Below are 15,783 nucleotides of genomic sequence, written 5' to 3'. Positions count from 1 at the left end.
CTATGAGCCTGCAGGGATAATGTACTATTATTATAGTCATTTGTTTCAATTAAATGCTTACTGATTTTACAATAGCAGCTGGGCACCTGTGTGAGATAGCTATTACTCTGAACAAGACATCTCAAATTCCAGCAGAAATTTGTCACTGCACTAAAGCATTTTACATAGACCATGAAAGTTTATTAGGAGCAGTTACAAATCGGGAAGAGGAGGGGTGGTAATTGGGGATATATTTTCTTATCAGCTCCTCTCTCTCCTGCTCTCTCTCTTTTTTAAGTAAATCATCTTTAAGCATTTCGGCTATGGTGATGCGTTTACATTGAAACTTCAATACAGAAAAAGCCTGCTGGGAAAACTTTGCTTCAAAGCTGTTCAGCAGATAATTCCTCTCCCTGGTTGATTGTGATTATAATGGCTTGTTCTTGGGAACAAACCCAAGGAGAGGGAAGCTGTGCTGTGGATGAGCCTGGTGGCTGCCCCTGGAGTAGCTGCTTGCCTTGCCTGGAAAGAAGACCCTGGATGAGGAAGGCTCTGACAGCTCAGCTCAGCTCACCCCACCTGTGTTAACTGACCCTGGGAAGGGTGGGAGTCCTAGAGTCATGGAATGGTTTGGGTTGGAAGGGACCTTAAAGACATCTCATTCCAACCCCCTGCCCCGTCCAGCCTGGCCTTGGACACTGCCAGGGATCCAGGGGCAGCCACAGCTTCTCTGGGCAACCTGTGTCAGTATTTACCACCCTTACCAGAAAAAATTTCTTCCCTATATCTACTCGAAATCAACTCTCTTTTCGTTTAAAACCATTACCCTTTGTCACAACAGGCCCTGCTAAAAAGTCTGTCCCCATCTTTCTTATAGGCCCCTTTAGGCCCTGGAAGGGGCTCTGAGCTCTCCCTGGAGCCTTCTCTCCTCCAGGTGAGCACCCCCAGCTCTCCCAGCCTGGCTCCAGAGCAGAGGTGCTGCAGCCTTTGGAGCATCTCCATGGCCTCTGGACTCTCTCCAGCAGCTCCAGGTCCTTCTGATGTTGGGAATCCCCGGGCTGGGGCAGCTCTGCAGGCAGGGTCTCACCTGAGCAGGGCAGAGGGGCAGAATCCCCCTCACCTCTGCCCATGCTGTGGGATGAGCCCAGGACAGGGTTGGATTTCTGGGCTGCCAATGCACATTCCCAGGTCATGTCCAGCCTCTCATCCTCCAGCACCCCCAGGTCCTGCCTGTGCAGTGAGGTCAGACAGTGTTGTGTGGCAAACTCCAGCCAAATTTCTCCTTTCCCTGCTCCTTGGGTAACATCACAAGTGGTTCAGCATGGATCCCACCCGTGGGACTGCAGCCCAGCCGAGCAGGCAGCAGGGCTGGGGCAGCTCGGAGCAGCACTGCTCCAAGGGCAGAGCACACCACGGGGGAATAACACAGGAGCTCTGGATTTGTGCTTCTGCCACCTGAGCACAGTGTTTGTTCAGGGTGTGGCTGAGACCAAGGAAGGTGAGAGAAGGACAAAAATCCCATGGACAGCAAAGGCAGAAGGTGGTTTTAGGGGTGGGACCTGCCTCAAGGCTTCCGTCAGGAGTTAGGATTTAGCAGGAGGCCATTTCATGACACAGCCATCCCTGCCAGATCCTGGCACCTGAGCCCCGGGTCTGCTGGCTGGTGCTCCACCCCATACTGCTGGAAAGAGCTGCTTTTTACATTAAAAATTTGGGGAACAGTTAATTTGAAGCTGGGCTTGACACACTTGATCTGTGTTAGCAGAGCACCCCAGTCCCTGACTGGGCTTTTCCCCATGGCATTTGTCACTCACTGAATTCCCCTTCTCCCCAGAAACAGGGAACATGGACCATGTGCTGTTGTTAGCCTGTTTTTCTCTCCTTCTTCGGATTAGCTGGAGCGTTTATGGACCTGATATGCATATTCATTAAAAGAATTGAAATATTGTGGAAAAAAAGAAGCTGTCTTTGAGTTAGCACAGCCTTTGGGAATCTGCTAAGTAAGATGCACTTAATTACTTTAGCTATGACTACATCACATTACACTCCGGGTTTCCTCTCTGAGATGCAAAACATCTTTTGAGCACAGGCTGCAAACCCATCCTGAGCCTTTTGCAGCACCTCGTGGTGAGCTTATTGTGCTGAATTCCCGGGATGGAGATGGGATCTGACCTGGCTCTCACAGGCCTTGCTCCTGGGGAAGGAGCTGATCACATTTGGAGGGTGGTTATTTAATTCCATGTTTCCATCGGGTGCTGTGGTGCTGCCGAGTGCTTCGGGGAGGGGAAAGGCATGGGACAGCCCCACTGAGCCCAGTGCTGGGATTGCACCTCATAGGACCAGGTTTTCTTTCACACAGGGAGCGTTGCATTCATTACCTCCTTTCACTTTGGTTTGCCATGATCACAATTTCATTCACCATTTACTTGCCTGATGAGGCCATTTGCTGCAGGGAAGCATCTCAAAATCCTGCTCCTGGGTCTCTCTTTTCTTGGGGGGGGGGGGAGATATCACCTGCTTTGGGTGCCCCTGAAATCAGTGTCTGCAGGATCCCGCAGTGGGAAGCAGGAATAATCCTTTCCCTGGCTTCAGTCAGGGCCATCCTCACCCTTAATCCTATTTAAGGAGCTCCAGTGCTGCACTTGAACTGCTCACCTTCATTTTCACCCCAAACATGTTACATCTGGGAAACATGAGTGGCTTTTCCACCACTGCTGGGGAGACCAGGAGCCATCACCAGGAGTGATGGGAAGGTGGCAACCTGGTGTGTTGCTTCCAAAATTGCACTTAAAAAAGAAATAAAAAAAATAGAAGTGGAGAGAAACGCAGCAAGTGCCAAATGGTGGAGGCAGTTCCTGCCTGTCCAGACACTGCTCAGCAGGGTGCATGTGAGGAGCTCTGCATGTGTCCTGCAGAGCCTCCTGGATAGGGGGAGAAGAGATGGAGATGTGGGAGAGGAGAGAAGAACCAAGAATATTCAACTAAAACCAGTTTCTTGTCATACAGTTGTGGAATGCTTTGGGTTGGGAGGGACCTTTAAAGCCCATCCAGTGCCACCCCTGCCATGGGCAGGGACACCTCCCACTAGCTCAGGCTGCTCCAAGCCCCATCCAGCCTGGCCTTGGGCACTGCCAGGGATCCAGGAGCAGCCACAGCTTCTCTGGGCACCCTGTGCCTGTGGTTTACCACCTTCACTGTAAAAAACTCCTACCTTATATCTAACCTAAATCAACCCTCTCTAAGTTTAAAACCGTTCCCCCTTGTCCTGTCACCACAGGCCCTGAGTAAAAGTCTGGTTTTATGGGGTCCCTTTGATGAGGTGTAGAAATTGAGAGGAAGCATCTCACTAAGATATCCTTGGAGGGGGACATCCCAGCACAAATGCTGCGTCTCAAGAGGGGTCTGTGATGGGGTTGTGAGCAAGGGGCTTCTGGAGGGGTTCTCTGAGCCAGGCTCTGGTTCCTGGTTTTTTCTACAAATTTTCAGAGGCATTTACAACACGTGGCCCATATCCATAATTGCACTCCTGGACTTGTTCTGCTCTGATGCATAACTAACATGCACTGTAAAGAAAAAGTGTGTGATTACATATTTAATGGATAAACAGAGCCGTTGTGGTCTATTGGCCACATAATAAAAGTTTCCCCCAAAATTGTTTTAGTACAGTATTTCTTCAGGATACTGCTGTGGCTGAAACGTGAGCAAGCTATTTTAAATTTCAGAATTTTTGAAGCCACGTCTCATAGCCTTCCCCATTTCTCCAACACCCGTCTTCTAAACTTTCCCTTCATTTAAATTTAAAATAAGGACAATAAATTATTCTTTTCCTTAGCAGCTGGCAGATCTTCTCCAACTTGAAAGGTCTGGATTAAACTGACAAAACCCAAGACAAATGTACATTTTTTGGCTGGGATTTGGGAATAGCTGGCTGCTCAGCAGATGGGTGCTGTGTTCCCACCTTGCGTGGTCCTTGTCGCTGCCTGTCTCACCCAGGCCCCTCCCATGACTTCTGCAAATTCAGTTTTAAATGCAAAAATTGCCTCTCTGCTGCCTCCTGTGTTGCCCAAGCCTGGTGTCCATCCCCATGGCTGCATCATCCTCGATGTCTTTATGACCAGGAAATGCCAGAGCTCGGCAGTAAGGCACATAATAAGGTTTCAAGGGCACATAATAAGGTTTTAAAGGCACAAAAAACTCGCCATAGTTAAGCTCTATGTCCCTAACCAAAGCATAGTTAAGCTCTGTGACCCTTTGCCTCTAAGCAAAGCCAGCCCTGCTGCCTCCTTGACACCACCAAAGCCAAGGGCAGCAATTCAGTGCGGCCCCTAAGACAGCCCCAGTCACACTCCTGCAGTTGAAATGCAGGAATATATTTAATTCCTGTGAGTTAAATCCCTTCCCTTCACAATTAATGCAGAAGAAGGGCAGATCCAGGGAGATCTGTTCCCCTGACACTGCTCCTCTACTGACGGAGAGTCCAAAGGAGAGCAGAACGTTCTGTCAGGTGTGGTGTAAAGCTCTTGATTCCTGACCTGCAGCAGTAAATCTGGGTTTTTATCTGGATTTACATCCTCTGAAGCCTATGGAGCCCTCACAGGTCTTCCATGGGTTTCCTTCTGTGTGTGTGCTGCTGATGGAGTTGGCAAAGCTCCCCTGGTAATGAGAGATTGCACTTCAGAGGGCTGATTGGGAGCTCGGGTCTTTAAATTCATGTTAGCATTAATCAGATTAATGTAAAAGGCGAAAACTCTGGGAAACGTTTCAGATAGGGTTTGACTCCCTCACACTCCATGGCTGGGTGAGGCTGTGCAGGAGCCAAACTCTACTAGATGGGCAAGGATGGATCCTAGGGGAAAATGGGGTTTTCAGGGAAAATGGTACAAACTGGAAATGGGGTCTTGGCACAGGAAACAGCAGGGTTTGTCCTCATCATCTCATCTCATCTCATCTCATCTCATCTCATCTCATCTCATCTCATCTCATCCCTTATTTGCTTCTTGGTGTACAGGAGATGGACCTGCTGGAATGAGTCCAGAGGGAGGCCCTGAAGATGCTCCAAAAGCTGGAGCAGCTCTGCTCTGGAGCCAGGCTGGGAGACCTGGGGGGGGTTCACCTGGAGAAGAGAAGGCTCTGGGAAAACATTAGAGCCCCTTCCAGGGCATAAAGGGGCTCCAGGAAAGCTGGGGAGGGACTTTGAACAAGGTTCTGGAATGACAGGAAAAGAATGAATGTTTTTAAGTTATAGGAGGGTAGGTTTAGATGGGATATTAGGAAGAAATTCTTCCTTGTGAGGGTGGGCAGGCCCTGGCACAGGGTGCCCAGAGCAGCTGTGGCTGCCCCATCCCTGGAAGTGTCCAAGGCCAGGTTGAATGGGGCTTGGAATAACCTTCCCTTCTCCTCATGATTTGGCCATAAATTGCTCATTTATTAACCTTTTTATCTAACCCCTGGTGGGTGCCAGCCACCAGTGGTCCCTGAGGCAGGCAGGGGCACCTTCTGAGCACACAGACCCACACTCAAAGCTGATTTAGCACCTCATGGGCACAGCAATGGGTGCACGGTGCCCAGCTCTTGCCTCGTGTGGAAGGGATCACCAGGAAGATTTTCCCATCTGTGTAGACCAATTTAAACAATAAACCAGCCTCAAAGTGATTGGGCAGTATGGCAAATAAATAAAAAAAATGAATGAATTTTGTAGTTATGAGTGATCTCCTCCTCACTCAGATCCAGGAGATGGTGCACTCGGACGCCGCGTCCTACGAGTCCAACCGCCAAGTGCCGCTGCTCAACCGGCCCGGGATGCTGGGCGGCCCCATGGGTGCCCTCAGCCAGTCCCAGCTCATCTCCCAGATGGGGATCCGGAGCGGGGTCACCCACGGCTCCCCCTCGCCCCCGGGAAGCAAGTCTGCCACCCCATCTCCCTCCAGCTCCACTCAGGAAGAGGAGACCGAGTCGCATTACAAGGTACTTGCGGTCGCGCTGGGTTTGATGGGGAATGGTGTTTTTCATTGTCCTAAAGAGCATAGACTTCTGGCCTTGTTTTTATATTTACAGGGGGAGACTTTCCCAAGGAGGAGGGCACTGTTCCCAGCCTAGGGTGAGGCCCAGCATGGCAGGCTGGCATTCACGCAGCGGGTTTGGAGATCAGAGTTGTTCTTCTGCCTTCACGTTTTACCAGGTCCATTCCTGGGATGATGATTATGATGAGCAAAGCAGGTTCAGGGCTTAGGGTCTGCAAATGCTTGGAGCTACATTAGATTTCTGGTGGTGGGTAGAGAAGACTGAAACAGGAAAGGAGCTCATGGTGGTATTTAACTGAGCTCATCAGACGTGGCTTGCTAAGGAAAATGAACAGGAATTAAAAGAGGAAGAGTCTTCTGCCTTTTTGTTCAGCCAGGTGGTGTTTGAAATAGTCAGCAATGTCCCAAATGGTCTCTACAGCCAACAAAACTGCTGCTGAGTGTGACACCAGCAAACCCAAGGAATTCCTGAGGGTTTGGGCACGTCTTGGTTGTTGTCCATCTCTCTCCAAATGCAGCAGCACAGCCAAACAACATGTGCTGTGTTCCAGGAGCCTGTGGCTGTTATTTACTGAGAGCAAACTGCAGCAATCACCGTGCCTCTGTGCCACCAGGGCTCCCTGGGGACTCTGATTAAAGCCTTCCATGGAAAACCTTCTCCTGGAAGGTGCTGACCCAAGGCACTGGTATTGTAACCTTGTCCCACCAAAATAGGCTGTTGTGACAGGGTTTGAATGTATAACCAGAGCAGCAAACAGTGCAAGGGCTGGAAAAGTAGGAAAATGCTAGGACTGAGCAAAAACCTCTCCATCTTCATGGAAATCCAGGAAAATGGATTCCCATCAATCCTGTAGTTTTTCATCCATTGCCAAACTTCACTTCAGATTGAGGCATTTCAAAGCAGAGTGCTCGTGTGGGTGGAGAAACAGCTTCAGTGGATTAAAACTGACAAGAACGGTTACACGAGGTTAAAAACAAATGGAATTTTTCAAACTCTGTGATTCCATGTTCAGGGGACACTGTGGGATGGGTTGTGCTGCTGGATCCCGTGGTCTGCCATCTCCCAAAGCCTGCGTCACAAAGCTCCAGGCAATGACCTGGGAGCTGAAATCTTCCACGTCAAGAGAAAATGAGTTTCGTTTAGTGACACACCAGGTTCAGTCTCTCTGCCTCCATAAGCACCACCCAACTTTCCTGTCAGCCCCCCAGGAGTCCCTGAGGAGGACACAGCTTCAGGGTTGGATCTTCTGTTTTCTTGAGCCAGTGGTACCCATGGGGTAGGAAGGGTTTGGAGATGTCCAGATGATGACAACTTGCAGAGATTAGAATTTTTCCTAATCCTTAAGGCAATCCCTCTCATTCTTCTGCCCTGTAAACCCCCCAAACAGGTGGGAGTGATGTGTCTGATGGAGGAGGAGATGCTGAGTGTAAGGAAAGCAGTGGACCCACGTTGTGGCCTGCAGGTTTCTGTTTGCTTTCTCTGTCTGCACAGCTGCTGCCTTCCCCCATCAGTCATGTTTCACGTGGCCATTAAGGGCTTTTCTGCAACAAGGCATCAAAACGACATTTAACAAGCAGAAATTAATCTTGTGAGCGAGAAGGTCACACGTGAAAGAAATTAGTCCGATGCCATCAGGTCCTTCAGGTCCAGCTGGTCCTCTGAGCCAGGGAGCTTATGAATTTCAGAGGTCTCTGAGCCTCACTGGTGCATTTACCTGCTTCATAGCTTGGGTGGTGGGTGCACATGCACTGAAGGGAGAGGTGGCTACAGCCCAACTCCCAGCTGGATTAGTGGTCACTCTCCATAGTTATTAAAATAACTATGGTGATCACAGTCATTAAAATCAATGCCCGTGAGGTTTCAGCTCTTCCTGGGTTCAACATCTAAAAAGGCACCAAGTTTCTGGGCTCACATCATTGCCCCAGTCCACATCTGCCATCAAACAGACCTTCTGCCACCTCTCTGGGGCAGGTCCAGTGCTGATGGCTCCCATGGGGAGGTGACCACACTCTTCATCCCCCTGTCTGAGCCTCCCTGGTCCCTTTGACCATGAGGATGACCCTTGGGGGTGCAGATTCTCTGGGGCAGCGAGGCACTGGCTCACTGGGAGTTGACTTTAGCCATGAACATAGTTCAGGTTGGTCAAGCCTCTTCTGAGGTCCAGACCAGGCTGTTGTCTCCTCCCAGGTGTGTGTCACACCTGGAAAACCCCAGGAATACCAAACCCTGATCTGCTCTGCTCCCTGCTGGGGACTGGTGGCTCCAGGCAGTCTTGCAGCATCTGTTTTCCTTAAAGCCCATGTGCTCTTTGGTTCTGCCTGAGCTGTAAATCCAGCTGGGGTTGTGCTGCTGCTGTTCCAGCTCCTTGGCTTGGTCAGTGGCTGTGTGGGAGCAGGTCCCCCATGGCACTCCACTGAATCAAATAGGATCACAGTTAGTTAAAATACCATCTCACTTCCTAATGGGCTGAAGCCCTGTCATGCATTTTTTTTTTTCCTTCTAATAAGCTGGCCTTTCACCTCCAGGCCTCCCATTCAAGCCCATTTGGGCAATTTTAAATTAAATGCAATTTTTTTGGTCTCTCTGCTCATTCACTAATGGTCACTGTCTGTTTGACAAATGTCACTGCGCTGATACTGAAATTAATGACCAGTCAAGAGCTGCAGAGCGGAGAACGGGAACGCTGCTGCCCTTTCCTCCCTGTGCCTGCCCTGTGCCAGCCTCTTAAATCCTGGCACTGCCAAGCATGTGCTCAAATTGACAAATCCATCAGGAGAAGAGGCTGTTTGTCCCCAGCTCGGCTGGAGGCACAGTTTTCACAAGATCTTGGTGTTTAGACCAATATCTTTCCAAGCAATTCAACAACCTGTGCAGCTGATGGCAGTGCCTTGAGCTCGGGGTCTGCAGGTGGAGGGGCTGGTGTCCTGTTTGCCCTCAAGGATGCAGACATCCAGCCAGTACTTTTATTCTCTGTCATCTGGTGTATTTTGGTTTTCCTTCACTATAAAATAAGGGTAATGGTGCTTCCCTGTAGTGCGAGCTTTCACTGGCCACAGTTAATGCGTTGAGAGCTTTGATGGGTATCCAGATGTTTTCCAGGGGTTTTTTCCTTTGCACATCCTCTCATGGAGGCTTCTGCAGTCCCCTGTATTCATAGGATCACTGAATATCCTGAGTTGGACCCTCAGGGATCACCTAGCCCAGCTCCTGGCCCTGCACAGACACCCCAACAACCCCAGCCTGGGCATCCCTGGCAGCGCTGTCCAAACGCTCCTGGAGCTCTGGCAGCCTCGGGGCCGTGCCCATTCCCTGGGGAGCCTGGGCAGTGCCCAGCACCCTCTGGGGGAAGAACCTTTTCCTAATGCACTGCACAGGGCATCCAAGGGAGACTGATACAGGATCTTCTTTCCATGCTGCCTTCAGTGGAAGCATCCTTGTTTCCAGCCTTGCTGTTTTACTTCCCAGCCCAGTGGCAGCATCTCCTGTTCCCTGTGTCCTGCTCCCCTGAATTCCAGCACCCACTGGGCACTGAGTGTGGACAGGGCCATTCCTGGTCATCGTGCTGCACCCAGATCAGGCATAAGAGTGAACAGCACGTGCAAAGCATTTCATTCATACAATTAAAACAGTTCAATTCCTGCATATTCCTCTGGATAGGAGTACATACATGTTAGCAGGATGGAGCAAATTTTGGATGGCCCTGGTGTGATGGTTAATGTGATGCTGGTGTTGCTTGGTCAGTGCTCAGAGCCCTCCTGGAATGGGGGGGTGAGGGAAGTCAGGAGCAGCTTGCAAAGGGGGCTCACTGGGATGCAAATCAGAAACCATGTGGAAGCCAAGTTTGTGGAAAACTGATGGACTGCTAAAGCAATTAGCTAGGAAGAAAGGCATTTGAAGAGGTTCCAGAAGTGGATCAAGGAGTGAGTGAGCTGGGGAGGAGGGTGGGGAAGGAGAGTGACGGGTGATGAGTGTGTGGAAAGCCCAAGATTTGGAGCAGGAACAAAGGGGCAAACCCAAGCTGTGAGCTGGTCTGCCAGGAGGCACCAAAGCAGGCTCAGGCACCCACCAGCAGTTTGTGCAATGATCCAAGAGGCTCCTGGGGGACAAAGAGACCCCCAGGGCTGCTGCCCCCCTCTCCATGCTGGGACCTCTCCACTTCCCATTCCCCCTCTCATCTCCTTGGCTCAGTAGCTGTAGCAGGCACTTGTATCAAACCACTCCCTGCTGACTGCTAAGGTTCCTCTCTTGGTTTTACAGGCTACTGGAGAGAAAAGACCCTCAACAGACCTGGGCAAAAAGCCCAAAAGCCAAAAGAAGAAGAAAAAGAAGGACCCCAATGAGCCTCAGAAGCCCGTTTCGGCCTACGCCCTGTTTTTCAGAGACACACAAGCAGCCATCAAAGGGCAAAACCCCAACGCCACCTTTGGGGACGTGTCAAAAATCGTGGCATCAATGTGGGACAGTTTGGGAGAAGAACAAAAGCAAGTGAGTTACTGAGTTATTCATTTCTGTCTTTCAGCTCTGGAAATGTGCATGTCCACAGTGCAGAGCATCTTCCCCAGGCATGTTCAGGGCATGGCCAGGAGCTCCCACAGGCTGAAGTGCTGGACCAGAGGCTGTTTTCAGGAGCAGTGCTGAAGTGGCCACTGTGCAAAATTGCTGGTGTTGAGTGGGGAAGAGCAAATTTTTATGACAACTAATTATCCTTGATAAGCTCATACTCTGCAAAGCCATCAGTGGCCTTTCCCTGACACGGGGTTTACAGCTTGAGATGCGAGATGGGTTTGTGTTTGCTTATTTACTTACAAGGAGTGACAGCCAACCGGCTAAACACTATTAACTCCCTGTATTGCTGCCTTCAAACCCAACGTTCAGGCTTTAAAAGCTTCAGAAGGAGATGCCTGAAGTGGCCTCACAGAGGAAACCTTCCTGCCCCAAAGCTGTCAGCCACTTTCCGCCTGCTTCATGTGGAGAATTCCAGGTCCTGCTTTCCCTGCTTGGTTGCTGCTGAGTTGGTTACAAAAGCCTGTGATTGCTTCTTGCCTGTTGAGAGAACCCCAGGGAACACTTCCCGGGGCAAGGATGGCTTTTTATCAGGCAGAGTGAGATCTGACACCGTGTGTGATGTGTCCCAGACCCAAACAGGCTTTAGCTGGGAGCCCTTCTCCTGGAGCCTGGCCACAGCTCCAGTTGGGTGTCCATGGCCAGCACTGGAAGCAGCTTCATCTGGGGAGAGAGCAGCAGGGAGGGGGAAGGTCATTTAATTGGAAGTTATAGTAGGAAATAGCCTTGATTTCTACCCCACATTGAGTCAGGAATAAGAGCAGAGAAACTTCAGGGATGAAAGCCCGTTTGCTGCTTCCTTTTCTCCTCTTTGGGTGGATTACTTTAGGATCATGCAGGCAGAAATTCCTCATCTGAAGAGGGGAGCAAGGTCAGGAGGGTGACCCCAGCCCTGGGAAGATGCAGGATAGGGGCTGGGTTTGTGCTGTTGGTGCAGGGTGTGGGAGGTTCAGGAGTGTGGAAAAGCTTTATGTCACCTCTTTCTCCTCCCTGCATCCCTCCCAGCACCTCAGTCTGCCCCTCCTTTACTCCACCTGGTTACAAACATTGCCACAGTTTGGGCACTGAGCGTGGCTCAGAGAGTGAAAGCGCTGCTGCGACCCTGACTCAGCGCAGTGCAAACGCTCAGCTCTTAATTAACAGCAGGGATTAAACCAGCCCGTTTATCTTCCCTGCTAACTCTCCCTCCTCCTTCTCTTTTATGAGCTCGCAGCAGCCTCGCCGTCTCTTTACACACGCTTTCTAAGTGGCTCCATTTCTCCCTCTGTAATTGATTTAATTAAGTCATTTGTTCCTTGTCTGAATGCTTAAATATTAACTTCCTGGCTTTGTCTCCAGCTGGATACTTCTCTCCCACAGCAGTTACCTCCCTGGCTGGAGGGACACAATTTCTCTTTGGCTCTGGGACCCTATGGCTGGTTTGTGTGATGTGGCACGTTCACTATGGAAGCGTCTGGCTGCAAGAGAGTTTATTTAGCCCCTGTTTGCTTTCCTCTGCCAGCATCCCTGGTGAAGCTTTTTTTAGGCTCATGAGGCAATGCAATGGAAAGGGAAAACGGAAAAGAAAATTTTAAAATGCTTTAAATATGTGAAAACAAGTGCCTGGGCTGTCCTGTAGGTGTTTCCTGCCCAGGGCTGCAGGATATGGTGCACACATTCCCAGTGAAGGCAAGCAGACATTCCAAGTGCTCTCCTGGCACATCTGGAGAGGGGATGGTGACCGAGCAGCGCAGCCAGGCATCGCTGGCCAAAATCCTGCCACCACCTGGGAGTCCAGCCTGCCATGTGGCTGCACCAGACTGTGGGTCAGCCCATCAGCAGGCAGGATTGTGCTCTGGGGAGGGGTGGAAAAGCTGGAAAAGGGAAGTGTTTCATCAGGGACACGGCTCTTAGCTTTGTTGACAGCAGTGGCTTCATGTCCTCTCTGCAGAGAGCAGCGCAGAGGACGGCCTGGGGAAAAGCCAACACAGAGATGGCACAGCAGGCAAGCAGGAGCCAAATCTGGATGCTTTGGCTCAATTATCACCAAAGTTGTAGTTAAAGAACACTTCCCCTCTTCCTGGCTTAAGAGAGGGTGGATTTGAGGCTGTAGGATCTGCTCTGGAGCTGGTCCCACACTTGGATTTCCAGAGGTGCAGACCCCAGCCCCACCACACAGTTACTGAGCAGTTCTTTGTAGCACTGGAGTTTCTGCTTCGGATGAGATTTGCACTTTATTCTGTGCCTTCCAGTGGGCCCAGGGTGGGCCCAGTCCTGGGGATGCTTTGGTTCCCACCTTGCAGGAGAGCAGCAGGCAGGGAGCAGCCAGAGAGGGGGTCCAAGGGAAGCTGGTCCATAAACCCAGGGCATTTCGTCATTCCCCACACATGAGCAGCCCCTGACACGTTCCTGCTGTGCCTGCTCCGTGTCCATCCACTCTTCCCAGCTCCATCCTGCACACAGGGGGTGCACAGAAGTGGGGTGGCCCCTGTGCCAGTGGCACAAGGCTGAGGGAAGCCCAGTGCTGGTGGCTTGTAGCCATGCCAGCCAGTGCCTTGGGCTGGGAAGGGTGGTCCTGTGCCCCATCCAGAGCCCCAGCCCCGCTCCACAGACACCTCCTGGAGCATTTCTGCTGGAAGCAGTGACATGCCACCCCTTTGCCAGGTAGCCCTGGCCAGCACACAGAGGGTTAATCCTCTGCCATTTGTGCTGCTAATGATTACATGCACTGTAATATCAAAGCTGTAGCTATTTATTTGCCATTGAGCAGGTGCTGCTGCTCCCACAAAGCAAATTTGCTTTCTCCTCCTGATGAAACAAGGAAAATAAAGGTTGCTCACGTCCCATTTCAGATATGGTTTTTTTTTCCCTGTGCACCAGCTGAAAGACAAACACAGAGAGGGAACCAGAATGCATATTATGCAAGAAACCATATAATCTAGCAGCATCTTTGATTTGGCTGCTGCTGTCACAGACACGCATTTCACAGAGAGGCTTTTTTCTCCCCCCTTTCTTTTGTTCTTACTGGTTTATCATTTGTGGCTTTGTCATTTTGTTCCTTCTTCTTCTTCTCTTCTCAGCCTCTTCACAATGAATCTTCATTTTCCCTCTGACACACTTGTATCTAAATTTCCTTATTTCCTGCCTTTTTTTATTTATATCTGTTGCCTGGTGATTTGATCATGCTGTGGAATACAGGATTAGCAATCTCCGTGTCCTTGGGTACTGCTCAAGGACACCTGTTCGGCAAAGCACCGTTTTCCTCCCCATTTTAACCCCTTCCAGTGTGGCTGTAGCATAGGAGTAAATAACAATACCTTGAATATCCCCAGCACTGCGTTAGCAGGACGTTGTAATCTTCATTCTTCAACAGCTGGCGTGGCCCTTCCTAAGGAGCTTACATGGGAATCTGAAGAATGTGACTCAGGGAAAAAAAAAAAATATTAATACATCCTCTTTGAACTTTGCAAATAGTTTAGCAGCTGTTCCTGTAGAGATAGCTTGGACTTGCTGCAGAGTGAAATGCTAATTCAGCCATTAGCATCCAATGGGGTACCTGTCAGAGGAATCTGCCTGCAGCTCCAGGTCCCAGCTCCAGAATCCCATGCCTCGGTGGGAGTTTTTTCTGTGAGCACATCTCAAGCAGCGTTCCCCAGCAAGGTTTCAAAGGGCTGCCTGGTTTGACAGAAATTAGAAGAATTTGAGCACTAGATTGGAGCAAGCTCTGCTAATTTCCTAGGAGGATTTTTCCCCTGGCACGGACAGAGTGCCGGCAGCCCAGTCCCGGTCTGTGCCACCCACAGTCCCCTCCTCTGTTTCCACAGGGCCACCATGGGCCAGATCTGCTCAAGAGCAGGTGACACCAGCCCTGGTGGCTGTCCTCCCTCAGGGGGATTTCCTGGCAGTGCCAAGCCTGGAGACTCCCCGGAGAAGTCGCTGGTGGGATTCACTCTCCTCTGCCAACTTCTAATCTTCCCTCTCTGAGCACCTCCCTGTTCCCTGGTGTATTTTGGTGAACAGGAGGTTGGATTGGAGCCAGGCAAGGATGGAGAGCACAGAGATCAATGCCAAGGTGGCAGCTGCAGGAGTCTCTGGAACCAGCTTCTTTTTGTCAGCAAATCCAGCCACAAAGTCAAAGCACTGGGCCGGTGCTTCCACAGACCCTGGGGACTGAGAGCAGAGGAATCAGGGAGCTTCTGAGCGATCTGCTGAGGGAACCCTTGGCTAACGCAGGACTTCCCATCTGAAATGAGCAAAGATTGGGCAAAACCAGCATTTTCAGTTGAGTTTTTGAGTCTGGGCGCTCCCCGAGGACACAAAGGTACCAGAGATGAGTTCTTGCTCGTGCTTTACCAGGATCAGCTCAGTAATGCTGAGTGATTCCGTGGCCAGATGCAAGTGGGATTTTCAACCACACAAATGCACAGCCTGGAGAACAACACAGCTCCAGGCATAAAGTCACACTCCAGGGGTAAGCTACCCAGCAGAAGAATTGCCTGCTCAGCAGAAAGTAATAGATCACCCATTTAATCAGATCCATCTGCTCACTGAACCTGATACATCAGCTGCTGACAGGACACTGCAGGTGACTGCAGAGGGACAGAGGCATCGTGGGCCAGCTGTAAAGTTGTTCTGTGGAAGAGCCACCAGAGGGGAGAGATCCCATGGGAACAGCCGTGCTACAAACTGCCCAATTCCAGCTTTGTACCAGGTTGTCAGCTCCAGAGCCACCATGGGATGAAGTTTCCTCCTGCAGCCCCAAAGCCCTGGCAGCGAGGGGCTGGAAGGGTCCAAGCAGTTGCCCTGGCCTGGAAGGAGGTTTCAGCATCTTCTGGGCATCGAGGAAAGCCATGCACCAGAGAGGAGTCAAAGCACCAATCCCAAACAAGGCTTCAGGAGAGGTCTGGTGGAGAGCAGGATAAGAACGGGGAGGATGTGAAAGGTCAGATGTGCTCTCCACGAGTGTTACTTTTTGTCTTGGAGAGCAAGATCTGAGGTTTGGAAGGTGAATGGTGTGTGGTTTTCATTGGAGGTTAGGGTTTGGATCTGTCACCCTCCTGTTCCCTTTGGAATCTTTAGTGGATCGTCCTGGGAACACGCTTGTGCCCTCACATGGAGCGAGGGGTGACTTACACCCCATGAAGTCGAGGCAGTGGAGAGCAGGAATCTCTCAGGATGCTTTAACCAGTGGTAATTCCTGCTTCATTACAGGCTCCTCCATTCATTCTCCAAAGGAATTGC

The 15,783-nt window shown here is 50.7% G+C and overlaps 1 protein-coding gene across 1 annotated transcript in view; it reads left to right on the top strand.

Annotated features, from left to right (window-relative positions):
• TOX2 (TOX high mobility group box family member 2) overlaps nucleotides 1-15,783 on the top strand; it is a gene marked incomplete at both ends in the record, with an annotated part of 147,907 nt that overhangs the window by 118,035 nt on the left and 14,089 nt on the right. The window contains 2 exons of the mRNA XM_082292578.1: nucleotides 5,704-5,943; nucleotides 10,258-10,485. Of these exons, the coding sequence (XP_082148704.1) occupies nucleotides 5,704-5,943; nucleotides 10,258-10,485 (468 nt within the window). The remainder of the gene's footprint in view (nucleotides 1-5,703; nucleotides 5,944-10,257; nucleotides 10,486-15,783) is intronic.

This window comes from Coloeus monedula (assembly GCF_965178545.1).
Source record: "Coloeus monedula genome assembly, chromosome: 17".
Taxonomy (NCBI): domain Eukaryota; kingdom Metazoa; phylum Chordata; class Aves; order Passeriformes; family Corvidae; genus Coloeus; species Coloeus monedula.
This window is presented reverse-complemented; position numbering and strand designations above follow the sequence as displayed.